A 16,914-nucleotide genomic window follows, 5' to 3' on the forward strand; every position below is an offset into this window, starting at 1 on the left:
AAAAACGTAGGAAAAAATGTTTCGCGGCCTCTTTGAGTCTTCTACCTTTTTCTTTCTTTTTGTTGACTTCCGCCTCTTGAAAGAAGTAGATAATGATTTTACTTTCATGCAAACTGATTACGGTATGACCTGAATCAAGACCTCGTTTAAAATTCTTCCATTAAGTCGATTCGAAGGTATGTACCCACGTCTTCCCAGTGTGGGAAGTGGGGAAGGCTCAATACTTTTTACTCGTAGCTGCGGATTCGATGCCTTGCAACTAACCACAAGACAGTCTTCTCCGGCAAGCCCAACAATCTGGTCCCTCTTTGACCATTGCATGTTGTTCATTTCTCGATTTTTTTATATGAAAAAAACCTTCAAATTGTGATATTTACACCCATTTAGTTAACTTGCTTCTTTACACTTTTTATAATCAAAGTACTTAGTCTCGTGTTTAATTCTTTGTGTTTTTAAAGCAGTTGTTTTTTTGTGATTATCATCTCTAATCTATTAGTCTATAAACTGCTAAATTCCGATCGATTAGCACTTGTTTATTTTTTATTTATCAGTAAATTATATACATACAGTGAATTTTAGCAATTTCGCATTACATATCAGAATAAACTGAGTTAAAGATTCAGCAGCAGCTCTGGAGTACCGTAACATCCAACAACAAAGCTAGAGAGAAGGGTACGTTGACCCCATTATTCAATGTTTTATCGTATTCCGAAGAATAAAAAGTTATCAAGGTTATTTTCATTTAATTAATTTTCTTCTAAGTTTGTTTAATAATTTATCTTTGCATTTAATTGAATTTTTAATTGATCCATGAAAATTATGAAAACCATTTATCAGTGATAAGCTACCCCTATTTATCAAGCATTTCCAAAAATTCTTTCGAATCTTATAGCTGTGCTGCTACGTATATATTCATCTGCACAATATTACATTCTCAACAAAGACTTATTTATCTCCAGTTCTATTTCGCATCCGTTATTTAATCATTTGTCAACCGTGAAATCTACACCCGAGGAAAACCTTTTTATAACTGTTCATTTTTACAATTGAATAATGAATTTAAAATTGAATGAGGAAATTCTGATTAAAATATGACGTAAAAGATATTCAATATGAATTAAAATTAGGAAGACAAAATGTTTAAAGTTTTTATTTTAGCATTTAATTATACACATAAAATAGGCCATGAAAACTAAAAATACTACGGCACGAACCGTAAATTAATCGGTCCTTTCTCCATGCTAGCATGGACCTTAGGGACTATCCAAAAGGTTAAATATCATATTAGTCGTTAATTGCCTAATTGCCTCGTAAAAGTCAATCATGATTTTTAAATGTTATTTTGTTATAGATTCAAGTATTTTCAAGATCATTAATATTGAAAAATGCAAAGGTAATTTATTTTAATTTACAGAAGACGGAATTTTAATTATGCGTCTATTCGTCATTCTTCAATTTATCTTATCCAGTTCGTAAATTATATTTTGGTCTTTTGTTTTACTTATTGTTGAACTTTTTTCTGGTTTTCTTAATTTTTATTATATAATGCAGAGGTAGGAATATAATTTTTTAATTTTGAAAGTTTCGGGTGTGTACATAAATGGTAAAGCAGGAGTATGGCAGATTTATAATTATGTACCTGATTTTATACCGTATAAGGGTCGCTGCCAAAAAGTTGAAAAATTTGTACGATGACTTTTTTATAAAATAATTTTAAAAAATTGACTGAATTATTGTTCTCTCATTATTTCAGACTTAAAATATAAAAAAAATACTAATTTAAAAGATCAAGAATCACGTTTGTAATGTAGGTAAAAGTTAGAATGAAGATTATTTGTATATCTGCGTTTTCTGTCCAGGCAAGCGGATACGACATAAATTTATGTGATAAAAACTAACTAAACAGTTTTTCAAAAAATAATTTTTAATCATTTTCAACATGAAGTTATTTTTAGAAAATTATATAATAAATTACATTCATTCGAAGGGCTCAGGTAAAAATAGGAAACTCGAAATTTCGTCGTTCTTTATTTAAAGTGGAGCGCTTTTCCTTCTCATAGAAGACACAATTGAAAATACATATTAGGAAGACGATTATTGATAATATTTTAGTAAAATAACAGTTATTTCTCTGATCAATTTCGTCTTAAGCTTCGACCAGCTTTTACAGTTTGAACGAGACGAACACATGATATAATATTTTATTATCTTATGTTATATTATTATGTTATTATTAGGTCATTATACACAAAAAGTTATTACCTTCTGCTTGGTAGTGTATCAACATTTTTACTTTTCTTCTCATTTTGTTAGGAATCATTTATATATGATATTGAATACGGTAGCACGAATTCTAACAAATTCTAAAAAATTAATTTTTTAAATTCTGACTTAAAATATGAATATTATCGAGTGGAAACCAAATTTTAAGGGCACACTTTTAAGCATAATTAAGCACTGTGAGAACAAAAATATTTATATCTATTTGTAATCTTAGATTTGATGTATTTCGTGGAAATTTGATATTTTCTTCAATCTCCCATTTCTAAAGAAAAACCATTAAAATTTTGAAACTACACTAAAAAATACTTCAATATAAGTACTTTATCTGTCCAATTATTATTAAAAGAAAATCTGTTACATTATTAAAATGGTAAAAAAGGATGGGACTTAAATTTCGCAATTTTTCGGCAACAATCCATAATATATACTAGACTTTAATGAAATTAATTAAAAAATGATGTCATACTACCCATAATTTATTTTAAAAAATTTTAATAAAATGATAGTAATGTAATTTATTTATTTTTAGATAAGTTTACTTTTTTCCTACACCATGACGACAGAAAAAATATTTAAGCCCGGCAGTCAGCTAGCGTTGATAGAAAAGGCAAAAAGAGTACCTCCTCTGAAAATAGGCAAGGAAGAAATGAAATTTGAACCTGAGGATCTTGACGATACTTATAAAGAAAAAGCTCTCAAAGAACTTAGAGAAACTTCAGAAAATATGAAACAGGCCTTGGAAGAAATTAGAAAACAGATCGCAGGTAAAAAAATCTCAAACATAATTTTTATTCATGATTTGTCTTTTGGTCTTCAAATATAATTTTCTAGACTGGAAAAACTTATTGCAAAAATCAGGAAGTGATTTAACAATAGTGCCTGGTGTTGATAAATCCATCAATTTACATTATGACTTCAGATTTCTTAAATTGTAAAGTCCCAAGCTAATCTTTCAGAGAAAATAAAACCTATGATACATCAATTAAACAAGGTGGATTGAGTAACAGGCATATTTTAAAATCATAATGATATTAACATAAAAAATAAATTGTGTAAAAATGTTATCAAGGACAGTTTTAATTTAATGACTAGAATTTATGTTATCGGTAATAAACTGTAATCCGATGATACATTCTATCTCTGTTAATAATAACTTGATAGATTGATTTTATGTTTAGTTTGAAATTGGTACTACTTTCTTGTTTACTTTTTGATTTCTTTAATGACTTAATCAAAAACTGTGCCGAAAAATGGTTAAGAATTAATATGGTTTAAAACCAGTTTTATAAGGTTAGTCGCATGGCATTGACGTCACTTTCCTCTACTTGGGTATGCGGTTTTCGACGAAAGTCGCCTATTTAATTCCCATTTAACGACCTCGATTACCCAAGTGACTCTTGCATGAATCTGGCGTATAAAATACTAAATTACGCTGGTACTTATATTTTTCCATGCAGAATTTTTTCACTTTCCTTAATTTCCTTTGCCGCTTTTTCTGCATCGAAACGTAACCGATGATGTAAAATACAAAAGAGAAAACATGAACTCTGTCATGTTTTGAAGCCAATTAGCGTAAATGAAAAGTGAATTCTGGAAGTTATATTGAACAGATTTAATAGTCGAAGTTTAGTTCAAAAGTTCCTTTATTAAATAATATATGGGGGTACCTTTTTTGAACGAAATTTCTTCAACTAAAAAAATTGATTCATTATAATTTACAAACAATGTCAATTCGCATTAAGTTTTGCCGGAGCTTATTTATTTAATATTCAATTTTCGTCTTTATTCACATTTAATCGGCTTTTCTGAAATATAAAAATACATTTTCGGAACGAAAGCTTGCATTCCTGAATATACACTCGCATGACTTGGAAAAGAGAGGTTTATGTGAAATCAATCTGGCTGATTATGAAACCAAAATGTGTGTGGCATCTATGAAAAATTTTGAATTAACATACGCAGACGGGAAAATTAGATATATTTTATATATAGTGTTAAGTATTATATACAATATTCATTTGCTTTATACAAAAAATGTATAAAACAAATGAATGTCATATATAATACTTCACAATAATACATCATTTTTCCTCCTGAGCAATATCGAAGAATTGCGGGCTTTGTTTTTATGTCGCAAAATAAAGTCATAATATGACCTTGTTCATAATATATAATTTTTTTTTAGAAACAGTAATAAATTGATTTATCAAATGCACATCTCATTTACCGGTCGATAACGCCGTTTTTTAGTTGATGTTACTTATCCGCATTGTTACTTCAGAAATATGACATTGACGTTCATATAGAAATTTTGGTTTTGAAAATTGGACAAATTTCAAATAGTACAATTAATGGTTTTTTATTCAATATTTTCTATTCTCTGAGGCCTTGCATAAATTCCGTAAAATCTTTTTAGTGTTGGGGGGGGGGGAGTTAACCTATTGTATTGTAAACAGCTGTTTACGAGCGTGATATAGTGCATACGGTAGTATCTAATGTATTCAACATAAAAAAGGTTTAGTTACTTCATTGATAATTGTAACAGTATTACAAGCAATGTACCTGATAACATTAGTAGTTATTAGCAACATTAGTAATAATATTAACGGTAATAATAATAAATGAATAAATAAATAAGCGATCATCCACAAATTACTATGCAGATTTTATATAAGCTTAGCAAATAAAATACTATTTTATCATTTTTTTAAGGCCTAAAATGTTGCGCAGCCCGTGACTTTATTTTCAAAACCAAATTTGCAGTTTTCTAACGGAATATTCTAAGAGTATTAGAAATGAATTTAATGTTTATTGTGAATGTTATTCTTTATTCTATGATTTATCAACATTCCTGGCTTCAAACCCATCCTTTTCGGTTAAAAATTCAACCGTTTTAGGGAAAATTCGTCTTTAAAAAAAAATCAAATTTTAGTTAGAAATTTCGTCTTTTTATATTAAAACTGTAACTTTGTTGTAGAAAATTAATCTATTTCATTTAGGAATTGAATTTTTATTGGAAATTCATATTTTCTGATTCGAATTTGCGTGTATTGTAGAAAAATCGTATTTTCGTTTCGAAAATTCAACAATGTGGTAGAAATTCAACTATTTGGTTGAAAATTGAAGTACTTTCTTCAAAAATTTCCTAGTTAAAGATTCATCATTGTAGTTAAAAATTAATTAATTTGGTTGACAATTTAAGTATTTTGTAGAAAGCCCGGCTTAAAAATGTAACGTCTTTTTTCAATTCAACTCTTTTTTATGTGAAATAAAATGGTTCATATGTCTAAAATATTAACTATTACATTTTTGTATGAGAATCCATCTTTTTTGGTCGAAATTGTATTAAATAATTCACAGTAAAGAAAAAAAAATCAATTTATAAATCTTTGAATTTGTTTGACCTAAAATTTATAACTGAAACAAACATTTATCTGGATTTGAGTAAAGTTTAACGGATTTTATAAAAACTTATGTTTAAATTCTGAAATTTAGAGATTGACGCCTTTTCTTCAGACAAACTTTTTCTCAATTGTAGATCTCTAAACATAAGGTCAGAAAGCTTTTAATGTGTAAACATTTTAATTACTGTTCTTTAATGCCTAATATGTAATTTCGATGAAATAACTGAATTTTTAAAATCATAATATGACTGTACAAAAGGAAAACAAAATCTGTATTTTACTCATGAATGGGAATGTCATGAACGATAATTTTGAGCGATGACTTTGATAATGCAAGATATTATAAGATGACTATGAAAATATGACACTAATGACGCACTAAACCAAAAAGAAAAAAACCATAATATTCTAAAACACAAATTGTATTTTATGACACAAAATCAAATATTATTTTCTGATTTAGTTTCGGTAACATATTTTTACGGAATTATGACTTTTCTAATATTTTAAAGCACTTATCGTGCGCTATGCTCGTGCTTCGCACTCCATTTAGTCCAAAGTGCGAACTTTTCTACATTGAGTTCAAGTCTATTATATTTATTTCTGTACCTTGGCATGGGACTGTTTATTTAGATATCGTAAAATAGAGTACACATTTTATTTTTCATGATTACTTTTATATTTGTACTTTATTTTGTATTACTTTTTATTTTTATCTTCCGTGAAAAATGTATCATTTCAATAAAGAGTGACGCTAAACTTACCCTATTTTTTTGGACCTCCCTAGCCACCTGGGGAAAAAAATATGTTGCAGGTATCAAATTACTCGTCTTTGAAAACCAAAATGAGCATCGATTTTCGTTTTTTTAATTTCAAAATATTACCCCTATTTCGGGGTTGAGAAGACTCCAAAAAATTAAAAAATAGAAAATACAACTAATTATAAAAGAATTTTTCATTGTATTTTTTCTATAAAATAAACCTTACAGAAGTAAAATCACGTCTTTTCTTTATTGATAAAGGGTTGATATGAACAAGAATTTTATAATTAGTCGTATTTTCAATTTTTTTTTGGTTCTTCTAAGTCCCTTAATAGGGGTTATTTTTTGAAATTAAAAATAAAACGAAAAGCAATGCTTTGTTTTTCAATGACGAGTAATTTGATTCTTTAACATTTTTATATTTTCCACAGGTCTCTAGAAAAGTCAAAAAAATCAGCTAAAACAGCCTATTCTTGCATCACTCCTCATATAATTAACATTCATAATAAGCATTGATATTCAAACAATCGTATTTTTGTTATCTTCTTTTTATAATTCAAAAAAGTGCGCATCCTATATTTTTTACTATTTAAACAAAAAATACGCATCCTACCAAAAATGACCAGTAACAAATTTGTGGATCTTTTTCCGGTGAGGAGTTCTTGTCATCAATTTTTTTCTTACCTTGCGCCGCTTTTCAAAATTTTTCGAAAAAATTTTAAGGTTATTTTTTACGATCAGAACAAAAACTACGCATCCTACCAAAAGTGAACAATAAAAAACTTTTAGAACTTTTCTGGTTGCACAATTTTTGTCTATTCATCTTTTTTCGTAGCTTGTTTCGTTTGTCATAAAATTGTTATTTTTTAAATTTAATATTGTATTTATGAATAAAACAAAAACTAGACGTCTCATCCCAAAATTATTCATAACAAATTTATAGATCAGTTTAGGGTGATCAAATTCTGTCAATTCATTTTTTTTCGTATCCTGCATTTTTCCAAAAATTAGATTTTTTCTTAAATTATTTTTTACAATTAAAACAAAAACTACGTTTTCTATTGAAAACGATTAATAAACAATGTGTAGGTCTTTTATGAGCGATTAACCTTCGTGCATTTATTTTTTTCATAGCTTGTGTATTTTGTCCAAAAATTTAATTTGTTCATTTTAAAACTTGTCTATCAACGAATAAAACAAAAAATACTCGTCCTATCCAAAAGTAATTTGCAAGAAATTTGTAGATGTTCTTTGGATGAATAATTTTTTGTATTATCTTTTTGATATCCTGCATAGTTTGACTGGAAAATAAGTATTTTATTTTTCATAATTTTTTGTGCTATGAAAATTTGAATTTTTGATTTTTCAAAATAGTACAATAAGTTGTTATGATAATCTTGAAGGTCTTTCAAAAATAAACTTTTTTTACTTTTTTCATATCTTGCCTTATTCGGCTTAACATTGTCATTTTTCTTTGTCTTTTTTGTCTTTTTTTATTTTGAAAATGCTACAACTCTGATAATTTTCTTTATATCGAAAAAGTTGTTGGGATAAATTGTTCGATTTTTCGAGAACTATGAATAGCTGCACATAGAATTTTTAAATCTTGAAAAAAATGGTATTAACATTTTTCAAAATGCTCTAAATTTTTTAGTCTTTATCCAAAATAGCTAGATAACGAGCTTCACCTTCAGTTTCTGCCGTTAACAGAGTGTACCCAGATCCAATAGATTAATTTGTTGAAAAGTCATCGTGGCCACAGAAAGACATACCGACATAGATACATACATACATAACAGTATATTGCTCTCTCTCTCTCTCTCTTTTTACCCCTGTCTCTGAAAATATAATTATTCTTTAAATACCTACTTTGGAAGTGTTGGTAGAATCAGGGACATTATGACTAATGTTTTATATAATTATTTCTATTAAGTTAATTTATCAAATTTATTTCCACAACATGAAATGATTTCTTGTAATCTGGCGTTAAACGTGAAATAAAAACATACAATTATTTTTTTAACGTTTTCATCATTTATGATTGAGAAAGTATTAAAATGGACCGAAAGTTGACACCATTTATTTAACGGATCTCCACGCTTAGAGACCCCCTGAATCCAAAAATAGAGTTCTTGCGATGGCGTCTGTCTGTCCGTCCGTAAACACGATAACTCTCGAATAAATTAAATATCATTATCACATTTTTAATAACTTTTTCTTAATTCACAAATGTAATTAAGATATTTCTTTAAAAACATTTTTCTTTATTAAATTCTATTTAATTGGATTGGGATATACAGTATTGTGTCAGAATCTATTGTTAGGTAGTTTTCATGAGTCTAAAGATTTCGATTAAAAAGCCTTGAACTTGATTCTTTGAACTTCGTAGCCGGAAATTACTGAATGGCGGTCATCGTTCGAATGAGTAAGGAAGTGGCTTCGAGCGATGTCACGGACTTTAAAAAACTGATTATTGTTAATTAATTTCTTTATTTGATAATACAAACAGATCTGAAAATAGAATAAAATTGTTATATGACAATTAACACTAACTAAGCTCAAAATTGGTATAATTATTATTTTTAGATTCAAATTAATGAAGAAAAAGCTATTCTTCGAAGAAAATTTTTGTAAATAAAATTGTTTTTGTTTTAGCTGAACCTGACTTTGTGATACCAAATGAAGATGCATTTTTGCATAAGTTCTTACGTCCATGCAAGTGGCACGCAGAAAGTGCTTTCGAATTGGTAAACAAAGCTTCCAAAGAAATGTCGATTTCAAATAAGTAATCATTATTTGTACGCAACGTATATATTTATTTTTGAAAACGTTTTTTGTTCAACAGATGAAACGCTTTTACAAATTCCGTCAAAATAATCCAAGATTTTGCAAACAATTAGAACCAGAAAATGAGAAGACTCTGTTGTTATCTGGAATTTTAACGCTACTTCCAGGACGTTCTGACGGATGTAGAATTTTAATAATAGAAAGTGGTAAAAAGTGGAAACCGAAAATTGTATCCTTGGATCAAATATTCAGAGGAGTGATGTTGGCTCTAGAAGCTGCAATGTCTGAACCAAAAACTCAGGTAAATATAAAAGTCTATAAAAAAGAATCTTTGTTTTTTTTCTTCACTCTGAAAAATATTGAAGGGGTAGAAATTTCCGCAAGAATAGTCCCAGACGGAATATCCCGTAAACTCTAAGAAAAACGCAATCCTCAAATGTACGCCGATTCGATGTTGTTTTATGTTGCACCAAAAATGTGACTGTAGGAAAATGAAAAAGAAGCTATGTTCATGTTCCTGTTATTCTGCGAAGTACATATGCCACAAAATTATTTCCTTTTTTTACACTTTTTAGCTTCAGACACTGTTCATAAGTTTGTTCTTTAATAGAAGATTTATAGTAATTTAAGGATTATTGTCACAGACACATTTTTCTCGCTATAAACTTATTTAATGTATACATTAAGTCTTAAATACAAAATCCGCCAGCTTCGCGGGCTCATTCTCAATACGCGCTTCGCGCGCGGCTAGCTTCGTTCGCTAGTTTGAGCGCGCCTAGGGCGCGCAACTGTTGGTTCCCGCGCTTCGCGCTCGATAATATATTTATCTCGCGCTCCGCGCTCGGTCTTTGAATTACCCTCCACATTTGTGCACGGACCACAATGCGCAATTTTCTACATTCTATGTTAAAAACTATTATATGAAATGTCTATTGCCATTTTTTTTGTAACTTGGTCTGGTACTGCTTATTCTGATATTCCAAAATAATGATCACATCTTATTTTTTCTGATCCTAATAGGGCCCTGCTGTGGTTGTTTAATCATTTTCCCTTTTCTTAATGAAGCTGAACACTTTTTTTTTAAATTTGTTATTAAAGAAGGTTCTCAAAGTACCTAAAAAGTTTAATAAAAATTACATTCTCATTGCGATAATCGCGCTTGGCGCTTAACAGATAGGTTATACAGGCTTTTATTTTTTTTTAATTTGGGCTAATCAAAAAATTCGGCTAGAATAGTTTTGAAATATATTTGGTATCTAGTGAAAATATTAAATGAAATTTTTGGATCTAAAAAAAAATTAAATTTTTCTATTTTTTGAAAATTTTAATAATTTTGAAAAGTATATAACTTTTATAATTTTCATTAAAATTGAAAATTTCATTTGGATAATTTGCAAGTCATGTACCTATGTATAAGAAAGGTTGACAACAATTTTTATAATATTAAGAAAAAAAAATTTGAAAATTTTGAAAATGCTATAATTTTTTTAATTTTGGGCTAATCGAAAAAATCGGCTAGAAAAGTTTTGAAATATATTTGGTATCTAGTGAAAATTTTGAATGAGATTTTTGGATTTATTTATATTTCTTGAAAATTTTCAAATTTTTGAAAAGTATATAACTTTTCTAATTTTCATCAAAATAAAAAATGTTATTTAGATAATTTGCAAGTCTTTCAACCATCTATAAGAAACTTTCACAAAATTTTTTAAAATTACAAAAAAAAATTTCCAAATTTTGAAAATGCGCCCAATTTTTAATTTTGGTTCAAAATATCTGATTAACGAACTTAGCCTTCATTTTGGGTAACTTCAGAAGTGTATCAAATGCAGACATACAGACATACAGACAGACACCGATGAAATTTTATGATTTTCGGATTCTGCGAGTGCCAAAACGTAAAGTTCCGTTAACAACCAGAGATCGAAAATTTGGACGAACACATTACATTCTCAGAAATGAGAATGTAAAAATATATACTAGAATAAATTGAATAATAGGGTGTTTAAAAAAAAGACAGTGTTTGAATTTAGCTGAAAGGAATGGCTTATCTTGTAATGTTAAAAAAATTTCGTATTTTGTTCGAGACGTCAATATTAAATTGTGCAGCGAAGCCCCTCTTTTCCCTCCTATGAATGCCTCGAGGGAAACTCTCATATCTCAAAATATGAGAAAGGCCGGCGTAATTTTCAATTAAGCATTCATTTTTTGTTATGATCCCACCCACCTACCTGCTTTCAGCATGCCTCAAAAACTATCCTATAAACGAGGGTCAAGCATTTTTCGGTATATTAGTCGTAAATATTACTTCTGTTTAGTTTATTCAATATTAATTTGCAATAGTCAAACTAAAACGCTTCATAGAATTTTCCATCAAACATAAGTTGTTTAAATTACAAATTTTTATTGTTAAATATAACTTTTGTATGAAATAAGGCTGAAATATGTTGTTTTTTGTACATTTGTATACAAACTCGAAAGAATTCTGGTATGTCTGGTACACCAAACTCTCGCTTTCAGTTCAGTGCCGGGGGTTGCCGTCAAGTAGCCTTGGACTGAATTCGGGGGGAAAGAAACCTAATCAATCAGAGCCGTCTGAACCGTTTTTAATTGGAATGCATGCTATTGCGCAATATACTTAGCTCAGTACTCGCTTACTGCGGCCCTTTTAACACGCTTTAAATCCATATAAAAATTATGTATTTTCTTAATACAGTATCCTCCCACTTATCGCACTACCACTTATCGAGACACACCCTACTCGCCTTGATCCCACTACCGACTTTTCAAAAATTTTTGACATTCAGTGTAACCTTTTTAATAAGTTAGTTTCAATTTATGAATGGCTATAAATTCTAGACATATACAAATTCAACCCAAATTGTTTGATATAGAAATACTTATATGCCTTCCCAGTCCGGAGTACTCAATTTTTTATGAATAAAACTTGTAATAAACCATAAAGATTTTAGGATAATGATGTAAAATTAACACAATAACCTCCTAATGTTTTCTGCTACAGGTTTCCTCAACTGTCAAATTTTGACATTACCTTTTTTGAATAGATTCGACTTTTTAAACCAAACACATATAAGGATAAAACTTCAAGAGGTGAACGATTTTTGATGTGGTGGGGGAGCTCACCTAACGTGAATCCAAATCGCAGATTCGCGATAAGTGAGAGGGTACTGTAACATGAACGAATTGGTTTCGATCCCAGATTAATATGGTCAATTTCCTGTATTGTTAATTCTTTAATTAATTTTTCATTCTTGAAATGTAACTTTTGTCTAGAATAATACAAAAAAGTGAAGTTTTTTCCCAATATCGTGAAAAAAATTAATTAGTTCCTTTTATGTTGGTGCCGTAGGGTGGTTCAAATAATTATTATTTTAATATTTTATACTCTCGCCCTCTCATCCTCTTATTTTATGTTATTTTGTGAAAAACATTTTGCTAATTTAATTTGAAGAAGAATCGTAAAAGCTAAACGCAGGTAATGTACAACTGAGGAGTTCTGGACAAGAAAGCGACAGACGCTCGAGAACGAGTAAAAGTATTGTCCAGACTGTGACGTCAGGTATCAAAAGTGAAATTCGAAATTTGAAAAAACCAAAAATATAGTTCGAAAGCTTTTGAAAAATGAATCTGAGTCTCCATTTACAGTTTTTTTCTTGGGCTGCAAATTTTCCAGTAAATAAATAAAAACCGACTTTTTTTAATTGAAAAAACCATGTTTTTTCACATTCAACACGCCGTAAGTAATTCGTTTATCAACTAATTAACAAATTTCTTTTTGAGTTTTATTCGTGACACTCTAGCGGAGGCTACAGTGTGCAAAAAGGGTCGAAAGTTAATTTCTAATGTTTTTTTTAATCCGAATGAAAAACCACGTTTTTAGACTTTCACATTAAAAAAGTGAACAAGGAAGTTTGAGCTGCGACAAACTTCAAGCGAACGAATTTTCCGCCAATGTATTGGCCAACTTTTTGGAAAATCTCATCAGGCGGCGTCCCCTGAAAAATTCTGTGGTGTCACGTCACGAGCTCGTAATAAACTCGCTGTAATTATGGAACTAAAAATCAAATCGAATTGGGATTTTCCAAAAAGTTGGCCTATACATTGGCAGAAAATTCGTTCGCTTAATGTTTGTCGTAGATCAAACTTCCTCGCTCACTTTTTTAATGTGAAAGTCTAAAAACGTGATTTTTTATTCGGATAATAAAGAACACATTAGAAATTAACTTTTGACCCTTTTTGGACACTGTAGCCTCCGTTAGAGTGTCATGAATAAAACTCAAAAAGAAATTTGTTAATTAGTTGATAAACGAATTACTTACGTCGAGTTGAATGTGAAAAAACATGGTTTTTTCAATTAAAAAAAGTCAGTTTTTATTTATTTACTGGAAAATTTGCAGCCCAAGAGAAAAACTGTAAATGGAGACTCAGGTTCATTTTTCAAAAGCTATCTAACTATATTTTTGGTTTTTTCAAATTTCGAATCTCACTTTTGATACCTGACGTCACATTCTGGACAATACTTTTACTCGTTCTCGAGCGCCTGTCGCCTTCTCGTCCAGAACTCCTCAACTATTGTGAACAACACGCGAAGGCTAAAAATTTAATTTCGTAAAAAAATTTTCCCAATAGACAATACAAGGTAATTTTCAAGTAACTGATGACCTTAAAAAATTGACTTGCCTACACTTCCATTTTTTTACAAAATTTCCTTACAACTACATCTTAAAAACTAACATTCATTCACACCTTATCTCTAAGACCGCTTGCTCCAAGAGCACTTGAGCATCCATTTTAGGTCCCGATGATTGATTCTTGTGCAAAATGTTCTGCTGATTCCGAATATATCGGGTGCACAATGCGAATTTCACAATTTTCTTTCTGGGATCATACAGAACTAGCTTAGACAAATACAATTTGTGTTGGAATTTTTTCAATTAGGGTATTATTTTAGTTTTCACAAAATTCGAAATAAATACAAAGTTTTCACGTCCGTGTGTACGAGGGTTAGTAAGAGCATTGATTGGACGGGTGGAGAGGGGGGGAGGGGGCTGAAGGCTGCAGGTTTGAAATCTGATTCGCCACCTGACATACAAGTGCTCACGCGCAAACATCATACTCAATAGAATTTTCTAAACTAATAGCCTAATTAAAAAAATTTCAAAACAAATTATCTTTGTCTTAGCTAGTTCTATAGAAGTCGAGAAAAAAATTGTGAAATGATAAAAAATGTACTGTAGAAATGGCTTTTCATTAAAAAGCTATTTTATTGTTTTTCTCGAAAACTATCAATTAAATCAACATACACTATGAACAAAATTTGTGCATATCACACTTCTTGAGATTAATATGGAAAATATTATCGAAACTTTAACAAAACGATCGGGAATTCGCTATGCGCACTCAATATATTAGGAATCAGGAGAACATTCTGCACAAGAATCAATCATCAAATCATCAAGACCTAAAATGGATGCTCACTCTCCTCTTCGGATCCCAGACGCCCTCCGCGTTTCGCCTCGCATTACCTCGCACGCATGTCACTACTTTCTCACTTTGCCTCGCATTTCCATCCTCTGCCTCCTCTGCTAATACCTAATACTTATCTCCTAATTACAATATTTACCAGTTTCTCACATCTACTTCCTCTCCTATTTACAACCTTTCCTTCTCCATTCTTCTTTCTCCTTCCTTCTTTTCTTCTCCGTCTTACCCAACACATAGTTCCCGTAAACCTTGACTCATCGTGCATCCTTCTCGCTTCATCCATCTGCAATCCATTCCTTCTAAAATATCTTTCCCTTTCCACCTCCATATTCCGACCCCTACGTCTGTTTTCCTTCTCTCCCCCATACTCCATAACAAGCTTACTTCCCCCCTCTTTCAAAAATTTTTCCTCATATTTTCACGCTCGTCTCCGTTATAATCTCTAAACTCATTCTTCCTGTCTCCCTCCTGAGAGAAAATACCAAAGTTGTACTTTTTTCTGATTGACATGAACTAATTAGTTAATTGTTTGTGTTGATGTTTAATTTAAATTAAATTGTCTCATTCAGATGGTGGTTCGTTAATCGTGCTAGAAGGGCGTGGGGAGGTGTCAAAATAAAAAAGAAATGCACATGTCACATTCTAATATGTGATTTTAAGAGGTTTTTGTAATTTGCACTCGTTTTATTGAAAATGACGCCATTCAGTCTTACATTTGTAGATAAAATAAGATATAAATTATATATACCCACGTGAAAAAAGTTTGCATGGCTCAAGCATGGCAACACACTTGGAAATATCTGGCTAAAGCATGGTTCACGGTTGAATGGCAGCATGGCGCAAGCCTTGTTCCTGTCCGCTTCCGATGCTTAGGATAAGCTAATCACAAATGAATATTCTTCAGAACATGTAAGTGTCAGAGAAAATTAGCCTGCGTTAAAAATGAAAATATTAGGTTTGACAATAGCCGACACGTCTGTAAATGGTAAGTTCGCTACCCGGGTTCACCGGTTCGCGCGCCAGGTAGTGTAGCACATAAGCTATGAGAACTTTTTAAGAATTTAAATTTGGTGAATAATGAAAACAATTCCAAATGGTCAGTCGACGACTCGGGTGCACCAGGTCGCGCCCCAGGTATCTCAGAACGTATTCTAGGAGAACTTTCTCAAAATTTAGATTGTTTCAACAGCCAAAATTACTCAAAATTGTGTGTCGACGATCCGGGTGCTCCAGGTCGAATACATGGTATTTTAAAACGTTATCTACGAGAACTTTTTGAAAATTTTAATTTCGTCAATAATGAAAACAAATCCTAATGGTGATTTGACGACCCGGGTGCACCAGATCGCGTCCCAGGTATCTTAGTACGTATTCTACGAGAACTTTTTCAACATTTAGATTGTTTCAACAGCTAAAATGACTAAAAACTGTAAGTCGACGATCCGGGTGCACCAGATCGAGCACCAAGTAGTATAATACGTATTCTACGAGAACTTTTTGAAAATTTAAATTTAGTGAATAATAAAAATAATTATAAATGGTGAGTGCGTGACCCAGGTGAACCAGGTCGCACCTCAGGTAGTTTGGTACAAATGCTACGAGAACTTTTTCAAAATTTATATTATTCCAACAGCCAAAATTACTAAAAATTAAAGTCGACATGGGGTGCGACCTGGTGCACCCGGGTTCTCGACCAACCATGTGAATTTTTTTCATTCTTCGAAAATTAAAATTTTTTTTAAGTTCTCGTAGAATACGTATTGTACTACCTTGTGCTCGACCTGGTGCACCTGGATCGTCGACTCGGAATTTTTAGTTACTTTGGCTGTTGAAACAATCTAAATTTTGAAAAAGTTCTCATATAATACGTGCTAAGATACCTGGGGCGCGGCCTGGTGCACCCGGGTTGTCGACTAACCATTTGGAACTGTTTTCTTTATTCATAAGATTTAAATTTTCTAAAAATTCTTGTAGAATACGTATTAAAGTACCTTGTGCTCGACCCGGTGCACCCGGATCGTTGACTCATCATACCTGTTGTGCGTGTCCTAAGCATGGGAAACGGACGGGAACAAGTCTTGCGCCATGCTGCCATTCAGCCGTGACCCATGCTTTAGCCAGATAATTTCAAGTGTCTTGCCATGCTTGAGTCATGCAAACTTTTTTCACGCGGG

General features: G+C 31.0%; 1 protein-coding gene across 2 annotated transcripts in view; it reads left to right on the forward strand.

The window, feature by feature from the left end:
- The first annotated feature begins 254 nt into the window (after positions 1-254).
- Positions 255-16,914, forward strand: part of LOC117167124 (alpha-tocopherol transfer protein-like) — a 35,174-nt gene continuing 18,514 nt past the window's right edge. For both annotated transcript variants that reach the window (XM_033351808.1, XM_033351809.1), the window contains exons 1-4: positions 255-672; positions 2,813-3,047; positions 9,104-9,195; positions 9,294-9,536. In XM_033351808.1, the coding sequence (XP_033207699.1) occupies positions 2,837-3,047; positions 9,104-9,195; positions 9,294-9,536 (546 nt within the window). In that variant the 5' untranslated portion in view covers positions 255-672; positions 2,813-2,836. The remainder of the gene's footprint in view (positions 673-2,812; positions 3,048-9,103; positions 9,196-9,293; positions 9,537-16,914) is intronic.

The sequence above is a fragment of the Belonocnema kinseyi genome, chromosome 2 (genome assembly GCF_010883055.1).
Source record: "Belonocnema kinseyi isolate 2016_QV_RU_SX_M_011 chromosome 2, B_treatae_v1, whole genome shotgun sequence".
NCBI classification, from domain to species: domain Eukaryota; kingdom Metazoa; phylum Arthropoda; class Insecta; order Hymenoptera; family Cynipidae; genus Belonocnema; species Belonocnema kinseyi.